This window comes from Lycorma delicatula, chromosome 6 (assembly GCF_047948215.1).
Source record: "Lycorma delicatula isolate Av1 chromosome 6, ASM4794821v1, whole genome shotgun sequence".
Lineage (NCBI taxonomy): Eukaryota > Metazoa > Arthropoda > Insecta > Hemiptera > Fulgoridae > Lycorma > Lycorma delicatula.
The window spans coordinates 124,694,447-124,710,715 of NC_134460.1; the positions used below are offsets into that span (position 1 = coordinate 124,694,447).

Below are 16,269 nucleotides of genomic sequence, written 5' to 3' on the forward strand. Positions count from 1 at the left end.
AATTGAATAATTCATCGTGGAAAAAATTTCTCATCAAAGGTAAGAAAAAACTCGTGTCACGGTACGTTAAAAATATTTAAATAGATTTAGTGATTATCTAGAAAAGGAGATAAATTCAACTGTATTTTCAGTAAATAAAAAAATTCTCTGTTGTTTTTTTATGGTGGTGAAGTTAACTTTTTGACTCCTTTTGCATTAGATTTATTTATTAGTTAATTTATCCTTTTCTACATGTTATGCAAATATTTTAATGAAAGAAGTAAAATGAATGACGTGAGAGATGGGAAAATTCCAGGGAACGAATCCGAGGTCTTTATTCCATTGTAATACTAATATCGTTTAAATCATTTGAATTTTCTTCAATATCTGTTTTATCTGTTCACATTTTTAATTACTTAATTATCTACATGACAATCATTAATATCAGGTACGGCAAAATAAAGAGCACCATCTTAATTAGCGTTTAATAATAAAATCAAATTTTTATAATTTTCCTGATGATTATATTAAGTAAAAACTGGAGATTTAGCAACCAGCGAGGCAAAGGTATAGTGTCACGCTATTTGAATAACATAATAATCAGAATGGTGTATAGGTTTTGAATGCAGTATGTAGTTTCCTAAAGTTACGCTAGATCGCTCTGGCAGTAGTTCAATGAGTGCTATTTTGACGAGTTTGCTCAGTTGACGGCATTTTAGTTCAGTTTTAGTATAAGACATTGTCTGTTAAACCTTCAGTCTGCTTTCCACCATGGTACGCTGAGTTGGTGTGTTATAGAATTTGCGTGATATTGTTTATAAACACCGTAAAAATGAGTCGATCTATTAACCGTGGACTGTTTCGATTAGGAATCATCGTATTACTGTATTGTATTGATATTGGAAATACACAGCTTCTAATAAACGTTAAAAATCAGGTAAATTTAAGTTTATTATTTTATGTATGTTATAAACTTCATTTCAAACGTGTTTGCGTTATTTTATATTTTAACCCAAGCTTATCTTATTATTAAAAAATAAATATACATTTAAAATATAATGAATGGATTAAAATATCAATAAATGTTTCAAAGTTAATGATTGAAATAAGATGCTTTTTTTACTAACTTTTGATTTATTGAAATTAATATTTTTCTAAATAATACAAATCTATTTTTTGTATAATAAACTTTGGTCACTTTGTACTGAATGTGTACAGTTTCGTACTGTTTGATATCAGAATGTAAAGGTTATGTTATGGTCGCGTTAGGTTATGTTGTCCCTGACTAATCCCGTTCGGCAAATGGAATGTTAGGTTATATTATATTACCTTTTTAAGTTTTTGCTTTAATTTTACAGTACAGATTATTATTCTGCGCTATGATAACGTGCCAGCGATTGTATGTTATCGTGTTCGGTTATTGTTTATTTTGTTACTAGGAGAGGCTTTATTCTACTATACTTCAATGCAGATATAAACATGTTGGGGAAATCTAAGAGAAAATGATGCAAAAGTTGTACAATCCATGTTTATAACATTTGGGTTGTATATTTTACTTAAAAAATTTGTTTTTGTTTACCATGAAGTTAATTGAAGTAATTAAAATGAAAAACGTGAAAATCACATGAACAAAATTGTTTTCTTGAATGTTCTCCTTAAAATTAATTTAGTGATCTAATCATTTCAATAATTAGAAAAGCTTCAGTAATATGTAAATTATTCACTGTTTCTGTGCAACCTGATTAATTTAAAGTGGAAATTTATCTACTGTTAATATTTTTATCATTTTTCTATGAAATTACAGTATTTAATTAGGAATATTTCATATTGATATTTTTCCTTTTTTTAAGTTAAATTATTTATTAACTCTGTAGATTTTTACATGGATACTTTATATTAATATTCAGTAATTTTGTTATAACCATAGTATTACATTTTCATAATCAACTAATAAAATTATGCTAGAATGTTGTCTGATTGTTTCACCTAATTTTATTTGTATCATGTATAGATATTGAAGTTGTTTAGACATTTTCAGTAGAATTTGCTTATATTGTTATTTAAAATGTGTTATTCTCGATTTATAAAATTATTAATTTATAATTTTTTTTTTACCTTTTTTTAATTATTGAAATTTGTATTTTCTGTTGTAGGCAACCAATATTTTGAACTGAATTTTATGAAATACTTGATTGAAATTTTTTATTAGATGCTCTTATTCAACATTTTTTATTTAAAATATTTATTAACACCTTTCTGTTTGTATTATTTTTGTGTTTTTAAACTGTTTATTTTGCTATTTAACAGGTGGTAAGTATTGTGCATTCAAATCTTGTAATTCTTTATTATCTTAGAATGAGTGTGAAAAGAATGATATAACATTAGAGTTGCATTAAATTTAAATGTATTCAAGTAAGTGAATTACATTATAAATAACATCTATATCCAAAGTTTTGATAAAAAAAACTAGTTGGCCAAGACAAGTGGTAATAGTATTGATGTTTAAAGACAAAAATATTGGGTAAATGAATTCATGACAGACATTGAAAAAATGCAATAATTTTAATTATAAGTTCATAATACTGATAAGTTCATTATAAGTTAATAATATTGAGTTTATAACTCAATATAATTGAATAAAACTCAACTTAATTGAACTCAATATAATTTTTTTATTTTATAAATATTCTTCCTCACATAAGGTTTTAACCTCGATTAAAATATTTTTTCAATACCAATTTTTGACTGGTCAGCCCTGAGGCAGTAGCATTAATTGACTACCACCAACAACAAAAATAAATATTAATTTGATTTGGGAACCTGCGGCATCATATAGTGGCCATCATTGTAAACTTGTAAAATAGATATAAAATAATTATTTTATTTTTGTACTCATTACATATAATTTGTTTGTCTTTTGAATTTCTGCTGACTTATCTTTTGTCTTTATGAATATTGTATTGGATTTGTAATATTATTGAACATTAAAAATGAAAAGCAATAAATATTTTTGTTTTTACTAGAAAAGGAAATTTTATCTGTTAATATAGTAATGAAATTGTTTGTATTTTACATTTTATTTTAATAAATGGACAGCCAGTAAAATTTATATGAACTAAATTTTATATTGGAAGATATCAAAAGATTTAAATAATTGATTTTATTTCATGGAAATAATAACAGTTATGTCATCTGAACAATTATGTCAAACTATAGGATGTTGGTCAAAATCATAATTAAGGTGTATTTACTCTATAAATAATATACCAGTAACTGAATTTATGTTAAAGTTATTCTTGGTTTATTAACAGCTTTGCGTGCAGTTGTCTATGTTGAGTTGTCAGCCTGAACTATTACAGCAACTAAAAAACTTTGATTGAGCCCTAAGTTTGTAAATCGTTATATTTGTTAAATATATATATATATATATATGTGTGTGTTTTATTAAGCAAAGTAGTAATTTACTTATCCAGCTTTTCTTCAGAGAAAATATTAATCAATTAATGTACATTCTGTACAGTGCTATAAATATTACTTATTTTAGTAACTTTTTTTGTTTTATATAGGTGAATTGCTTTTTCTTTAGGTAAAATTTTACTTTAATATGCTGTATTAAAAATGTTATTGGTAATTCTTACCAATGGTGTAATGATGTTAAAAAAAAAAAAATAAATGTAAATGCTCCTACTGGCGTTACAAACAGTTATCAAACTGAATTTTTCTGAAATTTAAACTTTTATACAACTTAGCATACCATGAAATAATTAAAAACTTACTTACTTAATACAAAATGTATTAAGTGATCTTTCTACCTTTCTTCAGTGGCTAAAAAATTTTGAATTCAGTTTTTTTTTTTAAAACCAATGTTTATTTGTTTTCATTTAATCTATTTTTTTTATCATATTTATTTATTCATTTGTAGTTGTTTTTCTTCAAAGTGATAGATTCTAAGTTAGAACCTACAATTTAATAAGTAGGAACTTCAAGTGTTATACAATCTACCCAATTTGAACGCTTGATTTTAGTTATCTAATATTCTAATGTAGTTGCTGCTTGTATTATGGAATGTTTATTATTAAACTAAAATGTGTTCATTACTAATAAATAATAAGTGTAATAATATTATTAAAAATTCAAAGATGGAAATTTAGGAAGAAATAAAGCTTAAATATTTGTCTCCTGATTGTATATTCACTGTATAATTATATTATCTAATGTCTTAAGAAAACTTCAAAGACATGCAGTGTGATATTTAAATAAAGATGTTGAGTTTTATTTTTATTGCATGAATAATTTCAGCATATGTTTGAGTTGATTGTCGTGTAATTAAGTCAGAATGTTCCACATAACATAAACTTAACTTCTTAATGGTACGTGGAATAAATATATTTTATTCCATTTGTTATGTCAAGTTGAAATGTAAGAAAAGAAATAACATACTTTTGTGTTACATTGAATAAAAACGAAAATTTCATTGGGTTGTATTTGTTTTTCTTTTATTTATTATTTTTTTCTGTTATACCATGCAGTAAAATTTATTTCTGTTTTTATTGAAGTGTTTTATTTTTAACTGTTACTGAAGGAAGTTTTTTTACACAAAATTTTATTGCGTAAAAAGTAACAATTTTCGCATAAGGCTTTGTTAAAAATTATGCCCACTTTTTATGTACTTCATTCTATAAAGATTTGGTTTTTTTTAGCTAAGAGGGAATAATAATTGTGTTTTAAAAAGTAATATTTTATAAAATAACAGAATATATCTCTTAAAAAATAATATGTTATAATTGACTATGGAATGGAATAAGCTAAAAATATGGAAATTAAACTAAACTAACATTTGTAAACTGGTTTCTTGATTAAATTAGTAGGAAATGACTGACTTGCTTAGGCAATTTCAGGCAAAAATGAGTGTAGTATTATCCACCTGACTAATATTTACATTCATTATTACAACACCAAGCCTGTATACAATTCATTTTTTTGTAGATTAGCTCTGTACTGGTGGAGACTGTAATATATTGATTACTTATAGTTATCTTTTGAAGGAGAAAGAAAAAGTAGTCTTTTTCCTCTTATGTTAAAGTATGTGTAACAAGGATTGCTTTGGGTTTGTATTACTACTAACTGTAGCATTGTTAAAGATTAAAAAGTACATTCTGTTCGATAACTAATGTGGGTATTAACAAAACATAATTTTTAGTAGGCTACTTTTTATTTCACTCTAAAAGGATTACAATAGATTACATTTACTATATTTTTATAGTAAAGTAGTCATAAAAATAATAGTGGCTGTTCTAATTTTAATAAAGGTAGCAAAGTTTTCATGGCAGTCATACAAGTCAAACCAAGTACTATTTACAAAAAATGAAAATCTGGAACAAGATTCTGATTTTGAATGTTAATCGGTAATCATATCTAAATTATTTAAAAATAAACATAAATTCAAAAGCGAATTAAACTAAATAGTTGAATTGGTGTATACTAAATTGTTGGCTAACCTTTTACTTTCAACTTGTACTGCCCACAATATTACTTTATTTAGCTATTAGTATATATATATCATTCTCTTTTTTTATGAATTTATACACTGAAATATCACAATTTTTTCTTGTAGAATGGATTCTATTTTGTGTAAAGTTAATTATAAATCTTCTCTCTTTCATTGATGACTGCTTCCCACCTTAGAAAGCAGTCGATTAGAGAAAGAGATTTCTTCCTCAGCAAAATTTCTGTAATCCTGGTGTTATCTGTATATATATATATATATATATATATACAAATGAATGTTTGTCTGTCTGTATGGCTCCTATGCCTTCCTAAACCGTTCATCCGATAGCGATGAAATGAAACTTTGGGGAATGGTTTGGACCCGCTAGGTGGCGTTGGCGTCGAGATATTTCGAAAAAATGTATTTATGGTCCGATTTGTCCCATATTCAGATTATATGTTACTTACATGGAAAGAATTATCTATGCAAAAAATGAATCCGCTAGATGGCGCTGGGGTTGAGATATTTAGAAAAATTATATTTATTGATCGATTTGGTTCATATTCTGAATATGAATATTAGTTGCGTGAAAAGAAATATTTTTGCAAAAACTATACTCGCTAGGTGGGACCGGTGTCGGTATTTACGAAACAAATATATATATATATATATATATATGGCATGTTCATATGTGTGTCCGCTAAAGACCAAAAAACTAATGGACCGATTTACGCGCGGGCAAGAGGGGAAAACAGGAAAGGAAACTGGGAGAGGGATGAGGGAGAAGGGTGAAAGGAAGAATTTGGAAAGGGAAAAGGGAAGGAGAATAAGTGAAAGGTAAAATTTGTGAAGTTCAGTTTTTAATTTTTTTATAAAATTTTCAATTGTGTTCATTTAAACTCTCTCTCCCACACTCTCTCTCTCTCTCCCACTCACTCTCTCTCTCTGTCTCTTTCTGTCATATATTTATATATATATGTAGCAATAGCGAAGCATTGCCGGGGTCTGCTAGTAGTTATTAAATTATAATTATAGTTGCTTTAAATCTATTTATTTTTTTAAACCGTTACCACAGAAATTACAACACTGATTTTTTTGCTGTTTAATATTCATTTATATTTATGTCATTTTTTTCATATATTTTATAACAAATCAACTTTTTTCTTTAGATTAATTTGAAAAAAAATCAGGTTTGTAGATTAACTCTGTACTGGTGGAGACTATAATATATTGATTCCTATTTATTATACTGTTTTGGCTACCATTCTATTTTTGGGATCTAATTAACACTATGTCCTGGTAGGGTGATCGCATTGATCCATTACCATGGATACATTCATGTGAACAAGGATTACATCTGTAAATAGTGTACTGACACAAAAAAGCTATATAGTTGTTTGAATGCTTGGAGAATATTGTACAAATCAGTCAGTCAAGTAAACTACAAGGACTCTTTCTTTTTCCTGTTTAGCCTCTTTAGATAATTCTTCAGAGGATGAATGAGGGTGATATGTATGAGTGTAAATGAAGTGTAGTCTTGTACATTCTCAGTTCGACCATTCCTGAGATGTGTGGTTAATTGAAAAACCCAACCACCAAAGAACACCGGAATCCACGATCTAGTATTCAAATCCGTGTTAAAATAACTGGCTTTACTAGGACTTGAACGCTGGAACTTTCGGCTTCCATCAGCTGATTTAGGTAGACGCGTTCATCACTAGACCAACCCGGTGGGTTAAACTACAAGGACTGGCTATATCATAAACATGTCAACCTTTTTATCTATACTTGTATTTTCCTGACTTGCTTGGTAGGCTATTCTTTTTATATACTTATTATTTGGTTCACTTCTTAGCCTCCTTATTCTGATATTGATTGCTGATTTCTCCTTTGTCTTTTAATTTTAAATATTTACATATTTTGTTACGGGTTTCTTCCAAAAAGAAGAAAGAAAATAAAAAAATAAAAATTTAGAACGAACCAAGAGAGATTATTTATTTAGAATAACGGGTCCGTTTAACAGTTTGTTCTTTGTAATACAGACAATGGCATCTCCAATAACCCCTGATCGACCAGGATTATCGGACTGGAAAAAGGACGTACAGAAAAGCGTAGAAGGTTCGGAAAATAAAAAGTATTACGCTTGTACGATCAAAAAGATGGTTTGGGTACTGGTTTTATAGGCCAGTACTTGTAGGAGGTATAAATACTTCTGGGAACCAGCGGACAGAATCGGTAGTTTTGCAAGCCCGAGTTTGGTACAATTTGTGATAAAATTAATAATATTAAGTGGTTGGGGACAACGAGTGAAGAGTGCGCCACGAGTATTCCATTTTTAACAGTGATTGAAAACAACAAGTTGTTCCGCGTGTTAATCGTAAACAGGTGTGAAAGTGAAAGTGACTATTCTGTTATTAGGGTAGTTATTTTGTAAAAAGTCAAAGTAATAATACCTGCAGAAAGTGAATTGTATGAACTTTTTTTATCTTATTGTTAATGCAATATTAGTTTTTGTCGGTCTTTATGAAGTTTTTAGTTAATCGTACTGTATTTTGGTGTTTATATGTTATATATATTTATTATTTTATTTTATATAATTTTAGAGTAATAAATTGTATTATAAGAAATTTTTACGTTTGTTAGTCGTTAATAGCAGTTGTAGTTAGCTTTCTGAGTTATTGATGAAGTTTTCTCCCTCTTTATAAGTGTAATTTATTAGTGATCAGATGGCTGCTACTAATAAGGACGTAATTACGTTGTTTACCCAAATGAATGAAAGTATCGATGAGTGTAAACAAAGTTATAAAAGGATATCGTACGGGCAGCGGATGTAGCCCGTAGCGCCGTGGAATCTTGTCTTAACAGTCCACAGGATCAAGAACTAAGCGCATTGTTGATGACAACCGCTACCACCGGCATAAATCCACTAGAAGGCAGAACACGCATTCATCAATGGACTACAGGACGCCGAGATCAAGGGGCACCTTCTTTTTGGTTCAACGAACTACTATACTGCTCAAGCTCTGCGACTGAATGCAGCCGGCGCGTTCGAAGAATGGAAGTTCCCTCATTGGAAGAATGGAAGTCTGCAACGAGGAGTCGGCGAACGAGACGATATTAAGATTTTTGTGAAGGCGCTATTTACCAGAACGATTACAACCGGAGACCGAAGAATGTTTGGTGCAGAAGAAGAAGAAGAATGGTCGACCAGTCTACTGGAACAGCGGCGAACCAGGCGACCTAAAATCAGATTGCAAGAAGTCTGCACCTTCCTTTTCAGAGGAGGGTTCTGCCAGCGATATCACCTTCCCGTCAAGTCTTGTTAAACGTCACGACGGTAAGAAGAGGATCCGACAGCCTCGTCTATCTCAGATAACTGTAGACAGGGGAGCATCGATATCCGTCGCTAGAGTCTTGTTAAACGTCACGACGATAAGAAGAGGATCCGACAGCCTGATTCGTCGACGGAGTAGTAGAAAGTCGTCTATGCCAGATAACTGTAGACATGGGAGCATCGATATCCATCGCTAGACGAGACGTCGTCACCATACATTGTCACCGTCTGTGAAAAGAAGAAATTAGATTGGTCTTATTCTATCAGTATTATATATGGAGATATTCTACCTGTTATCCGCGTAGATTTACAAATATTCGTCGCCGAGATTAAGGACGACTTTTACATTGTTCTGGACATTCTGCGAGATGACGTCACGACTTTATATGTCTGACATCTCCTGCGACTATTTAATGAAGTAGCGATGTGGAGTGCAGGAAGCAAACCACGTTCATCAGAAGTTATACTATTAAAAGACAAGATGATACCGTCATGGAGTGAGAAGGTGGTGATGATTGAATCATCAAATCCTGTCATGGTGGCAGCTGGAGTAATAGAATCTATTAGTACAGTACCCAGCAACGAAATTCAAATTGGCCATTCATTAGTTTCAAATACAAGGAAGGTTCCCATCCAAACAGTAAACCTCAGAATGACCGAACAAACTGTGTCAAGAGGAACCGCTCTGGGAAAGTGGGAACCTGTATTCAGAAGAAAAAGGGACGAATGGATGAGCACTTAGAAAATTTAATATCAGATGGAAGTGCTGCATTAGATGTTGAATACCAGAGGCGTCTACATCAGTCTAACGTTGAATATCAGGATGTCTTTGCAACAGAATAAAATTCCTACAGCCATACAGATAAAATATCACTGCATCGACTGGAAGATGCCTGCCAATTTGTCAACCACCACAGTGCCTGCCTCTCTAGTAAAACAAAATGATGTCATCAAGATGATGAAGGATATGAAAATAAATAGGTCATTGAAGATTCGGATAGTCCTTGGACCTTTCCTGTTGATCTAGTCAAGAAGTATACCTGCATTTCTGCATGGATTACAGAAAACTGAACAACATTACGAAAGACTGCTTTCCAAATCAACAACAATATAGACATGCTTCAAGATGCGAAATGGTCTCTACATTAGATCTGAAGGATGGGTACTGGCAAGTTGCTGTGCACCCAGATAACAAGGAGAAGACTGCATTTTCTATTTGATGAGTTCTGGCAATTCTCAGTGATGTCTTTGGTCTGTGTATCAAATAATATATTAGTGATAGAAATTATTATAAAGTTTTGTTTTTCCTTTTTGGTTTTTCAATCTTATTAGGAGAGTGATTGCACAAGGAATTTATTTAACTTAAATTATTTGTTTTATGTTTGTATTGTGTAATTGTATATGGCAGTTTAACATGGTAATTGAGTTATTAGACGATTAGGTATTTAATTATATTGGTCTTTTATGTGTGGTTCAGACTGTTGTAGAAATGCTGTCCGATTTCAGCCTCCATTTTTAAAAGCTAGAATTGGTTAATTGGTTATATAGTACATGATGTTATTGTTTAATTACCAGAGATTAAATTATGAGTTGCCGTTCAATTTAGATACAATGAAGACTAAGGTGTACAATGAGCTGCATTTACAACAATGCATACTTGTACTGCTAATTATTTAATCAAAAGATAAAAAAAAAAATAGTATAACTTCATTTTAATTGATTCTCTAGGAAATAAAATATTTGTATGACTATGCCCTGAAACTTAATTTAAGAGAATTATTTTAATAGACATCAGAATTTCAGTTTGAAATATGTTGTCAGTGTAATAATATCCTATTTGTACTGAATTAAATTTTTTTTGTTTCTTCAAGCTGCTAATATATTTAATTTCTTGATGATTGTGATATTAATCTAGAGGATCTAAAAAAGTAGAGGCTCTTAGAAATTTTTTTAAGATAAATATTCCTATCCATTTTCTGTTCATCTTGTTTACTCATAATCTAGTTTACACATCTAAAATGTATGTAAAAAGATGGTATGATCTCTCCACTAAATATTACTTTATTTGAGATTATTATACTTACCCTTCATGTTTTCTATATTTACCCTTCAATTTTATATATGACATCAACTGCAGTTATTTTATATTTTGTGCTCTACTTGATATGTTGCAAATGTATAACAGTTATCAGTTTGCAAGGGATGAAGTTTACTGATTTCTCCAAGTTCTTGGCCTCATTTGATTTTACATGTACTTTATTTCTTTAAAAGTATTATTTAATCTTTAAAATACATTGTATAATTTCTGATTTAAGTACAAGTGATTTATACGCTGGTTTCCCTTGGTTGATGCGCTTCTTTAAGTTTCTTTGAAAACAGTTTGAATTATTGATTGCTTTTTATAGCGTAGAATTTGTGTTGATGCAACATAATGAAAGAAGTTTTTGGATTTGTTATAAGGACGGGTGTCAGTTGAGGCAATAAAAATTGTCTCCTTTCTTAGAATAAACTTAGTGTCTGACCAAAGACTGCTTCTACCATCAGTTCCTTCATAACTGTTATTCAAAGCTGTGCAGCAATGGTAAACATTACTATGTCCCTCTCAGAAATATATCTAGTAGCTAGATGAAAGTATATAGACAGAAATAATATTCTGCTATTTACTGAAGGTTGTTTTCCTTTTTCTCCATTTTCAGTTCCTGGACAGTAAGTTTGATCTTATTACGCTTTGCTAAGAATCTAGGAAGCTGTTGAATCTTCCTTTATATGATCTGGTAAGAAGGTTGTGCAGGAACAACCAGATCGACTACTTGCCCAATGAACTCTAATTGCTTGTTGGGTTAAATTTCCTGGGGTTTCTCTCCTAAAAGACATTTATCACAATTTTCCAGTTTTATGGTATGATTGTGTTAATAATTTGATAATTGTTTCAGCATTTTTGTTTCAAGGACTGATTATCCTTAAGGTAAAATTACACTCAAAAAAGAATAGAAAACTTTAAATTTTAATTTTTATTATATCATAAATACCTTTAGATTGGAATATATTTATTTTATCGAAAAGAAATTATCCATCCTGAATACAAGAGATGTGAAGCTCACATTTTGACCTTTTATGTAAATAGATTTATGCATGTTTGTGTTTAACTGCCACCTATCTACTAATAGATTTTAAGTCCATGAAAATTATCATGTATTTTTCATAATGTGTTTAGTTATGTTTTTATGTTACTGAAATGTACACATAATGCTGATTAATAAGGGAAAATATTAAAAAAAATTCTTGATTAATATATCTTACTTCTGGCATTGTGAAAAAGAAATAATCTCTAGCTTGAGTTTGTATGGTTTTTAAATTTATTTCCAAATTTATTCATAAATTAAATTAAAAGATTAGTAATGAATTAATTTCATGTGTGAAGTATGAATCAAGTGGAAGCTTTTTTATTTGTACTAAGTATATGGTATTTTTTTTTGTTGTTGAATGTATAAAGTTAAAAGTATACATTTTGTTTTGCTTTATTTTTTTTCTCCTTAAATATCATAATATCCATTGTTTAAAAAAAGTAATCGATTGTTTTTTCAATTACAAAATGAAGGGAGGTAAGGTAAACTGTTGAATTTTAATGGTATAATTAAATATAAAATAAGGATGTAACCGATTTACAATTCATCAATGAACAAAAGTAAATATCATTCTGGTCTGAAAATATTGAATAAAACATCAGTCGTTAGCTTGATGCTTTCATACAACTTAATGATCACCTTTCTGCGAATGAGTGTGTACTTATTTATGTATGTACATATCGTTCCTCTTAAAATAGAATTTAACTTGGGTATATCATCATTTATATTTAATCATAAGATGGTATTACCATTAATATAAATTATCACTTTTAATTCGTTAATTACAATTCCTTTAGAAATAATTTATCAATTTCTTTGTTATAAAATTCTAATCTTTCTTTTCTTATTTAACTACGCACTTCAAATTGGAGATGTCACTGTTACAAAACTTGTATAATTATTGAACTCCAGTTGTTTAATATTTTATTTTGAGGAGGTGAATCCATCCTTTTGTTTTATACTATTCCTTCTGTTATATTTTACATCAATTATTATTGTATATTAGCTTATTGCATAATTAATTTTATATATATATAAAAATTTATTGGATAAAGACAGAGTTTGTTTGTATGCCCCTCAGTAATTTCAAGAACTGTAATACATAAATGAAAAATTCCTGTTCTGTTTAAAAGCTTACCCCTTTCTGAACGTAATAGGCTTACATAACCCTTCATAATACGATCCATATTAGCCCCTCAGTAGAACTAAAGGATACCATTATTTTAATACCCTTAATGGTAATATGATTAATGAAAGTAATAAATAAAATCTGATTGTGAGAAAATTGTTTATTATACATTAACCAAACTTCGAAAGCTAATTCCTTAGGATCAGAAGTATACTGTTAGAAGGATTAAAAATCTCTTAAATTCTATTAACCTACTTCAGACATTTTGATAACCCTGCTTCACAATTATGCTATAAACAATTAAAATTATCCAAATTTTTTTTTTTTTCAAAAGAGAAGCAGATTCAAAAAGAGAAGTCATAAAATGTATACAAAAAAGTGAATTATAGCTGAAAATGAATTGGGCTTCTATTTCTAATTACTAATCTCTGTGGCAGAGTGGTATCAACTTGGTTTTCTATACTTGGAGTCTGGTGAACCCCAGTTAGGCATGGCATTTATAATACACTGAAATATTCTATTTCCATGTTCCCATGTACAAGTTTTGAAGCTTATGTGGTGAATTAATGAAATAATTAAAAAAAAAAAATGGACAAAGAATTATTGTAATATTCAAAAAACATTTTTTTAATTTATTCAACCTTAAAATAAATGAATTAGAAATAATACAGGAGAAGAAGAGGTTCATTCCTTCTGGCTGTCCAAAGGGCACATATCCCCCACCCCAGACTTCCCAAATTAATAAAAATTTAAATATTGCAATTTTTAATCATTCTTTTTAAAAAAGGGTTTTATCTACTGAAAAACAAAAAAAAAAATTGTTTAATATATATAAAGTGTAGAAGGGTTCAGCCTCCAAGGGCATATAGCCCAATTTCATCAAAATTTAAAGATTGAAGTTTTCAGTCCCTTTTTACTTCCTTGTACGAAGTTAAGGAAGTATTGTGATTGCGAAACATTTCGGTTTTCAGATTTTAACGGAAATATCCTTTTTGACCATCCCTGAATCCATTTTGACTAGTTTAGGCGTGACGTCTATGCGTACGTATGTATCTCGTATAGCTCTAAAACGATTAGCCGTAGGATGTTGAAATTTTGGATGTAGGACTGTTGTAACATCTAGTTTTTCACCTCCGTTTTTGATTGCAATCGACTGAACCAAAAATGGTTCAGTCTTCTATCTTTTCCCCTTCCCTTTTTAGCTTCTCTTTTACCATTTTCGATTTTCCCTTTTCCGAATTTTTCCCTTCTCCCTTTTACTTAGGGCGTAAATCGGTCCAGCAGTTTTTTAGTCTATAGCGGACACACATATCGGAAACATTGAAATGGAAAAATATTAAGTATAGCGTGTGTTGCTTTTACATCCAACGATGTTTTTTTTTAAAAAAAACACATGTTTTTACCTGCCACAGGTGCTCTGTTAAAAAGTTTATTTCTAAACGTCTCGTCCCATCATCCGGAGTTCCCGGCTTCCATTCCGGCCAGGCATGGCATTTTTTATAAACTAAAAGAATTACATTTAATATTCCTACGCACTAGCTTCGAGTTTATTTAGTGAATTAATGAAACAAAAAAAAAAGCAACTTAGTTTTTGATGTAACAAAACTATCCAAACTTTTTGCCTTGGTTTTTTATCGATAATACGAACTTTAGTAAAGAAAAATAAAAGGAGCAAGAAATGTTTAAGGTGTAAAAGGACTTAATCAGCAAAATGTCGGCATTTTTTTTATAAACAGCCGGTTAGAATTCAGATTTAAATACGTGTATATTTTTCTGTTTGGTGAAAACAGTTTATTTTACCTATGTTCTCTTTATATGAATTTGTTTGTTATTACTCGAACTGCTAGTCAGCAAGTTAATATAGCAATACCAAGTTTGTTGAACAGTGGAAACTGCCGCTAATTTTGTTGTCCCATATTGTGTTAGTACTTTGTTCAATATAGGCTGGTTTGTGTAATGGACTGTTTAAGTCATTACATTACTCTCGTTTCATTGTCGCTGTTTATATCCTCTGCTGTTACCCGGTATATATAAAGTTAAGGTTTACTGTACAGGAGAATAGTTTTTGACGGGACGTTAGCGGGGATAAACGAGAGAAATGGTTAGAGCGAGGAGCGGAAATCGTTTATAAATATGTATGCAGTTATTATCAGGGTTTGTTACAATGGATGATATTACCCGTACGTCAGGCTATTACAATTTTCTGTTTTAGACACATCATCAACCAAATTGTGTTTTAATATTTATGTTGCGGTATAGTTATTACATTCTATTATAGTCGCTTTGTGACTCCATCATTATTTCACTATTGTTCCCTTTTTCAAATTTAATTGGACCAGGTCGAATCATGATAAATATATTTCAAACCTTTCTGTTGTATCTTTGTTTATTTACAACAGAGTAATATGTTGATATGGTATTCACTTTGGGTGATTGTAATGGTAACGCTATTGCTGCTGCAGTAGAATATGAAATATGCTTTCCGAATCGCAGGATTCCAGATCCTAAAACAATTAGCGCGACTTTTCGTAATCTTCGGATCGATAAGCCGATCGTAGTTTTGCATTCCATGTTTTGGAGAGAACACTTGAACAAAACAAGTTTTATTCTTATCATAAACAGCCAGTTCATTATCTACATCCGGTTTTATCTATTTATCTTAAACCATTTTATTTAGAATTAAGTTCTCTACAAGTTTTGTTTGAACGTTTTATGTATTTATTACTCATTTACCAAAGTTATTATTGTACGTTGAATATTAAAAAACAGGGTTTTACCACAATCTATTGGTTTCACTCAAGATTTTTCAAAACCTACTGCAGATACGGTTCTGGGACCTATTTTATTCAATTTTTCAGGTCAAAACCCATAAATCTAAATTAAGTTCCTAAATTAAGTCCTAAAAATTTCAGTACGACCTAATTTCACCGGGTTAGTGTTTTTCCGAACGAAATCTTTCACAAGCCGAACTCGCAAACAAAGCATTTTAGGATATATGTTTATATGAATTTCTTTCATTCTAATGTTATTTTTACTCCAAAGTATAAAAACATTAATCCATTGTGATAAAAAAGTAATAAATAAATGATGAGATTTTCAACCTATGAACAAAATTAGTTATTTCTTGCTGTTAAAATATTTTTTCATAATTCAGTTAATAAAGTTAGATTTCAGTTTCCGATATTTAATTTTTTTTCGTAAATAATTTTCAAAG

General features: G+C 29.9%; 1 protein-coding gene across 2 annotated transcripts in view; it reads left to right on the top strand.

The window, feature by feature from the left end:
* Positions 1-709: 709 nt before the first annotated feature.
* Positions 710-16,269, top strand: part of oaf (BRICHOS-like domain-containing protein out at first) — a 701,440-nt gene continuing 685,880 nt past the window's right edge. For both annotated transcript variants that reach the window (XM_075368481.1, XM_075368482.1), the window contains exon 1: positions 710-916. In XM_075368481.1, coding sequence (XP_075224596.1) covers positions 812-916 — 105 coding nt within the window. In that variant the 5' untranslated portion in view covers positions 710-811. The remainder of the gene's footprint in view (positions 917-16,269) is intronic.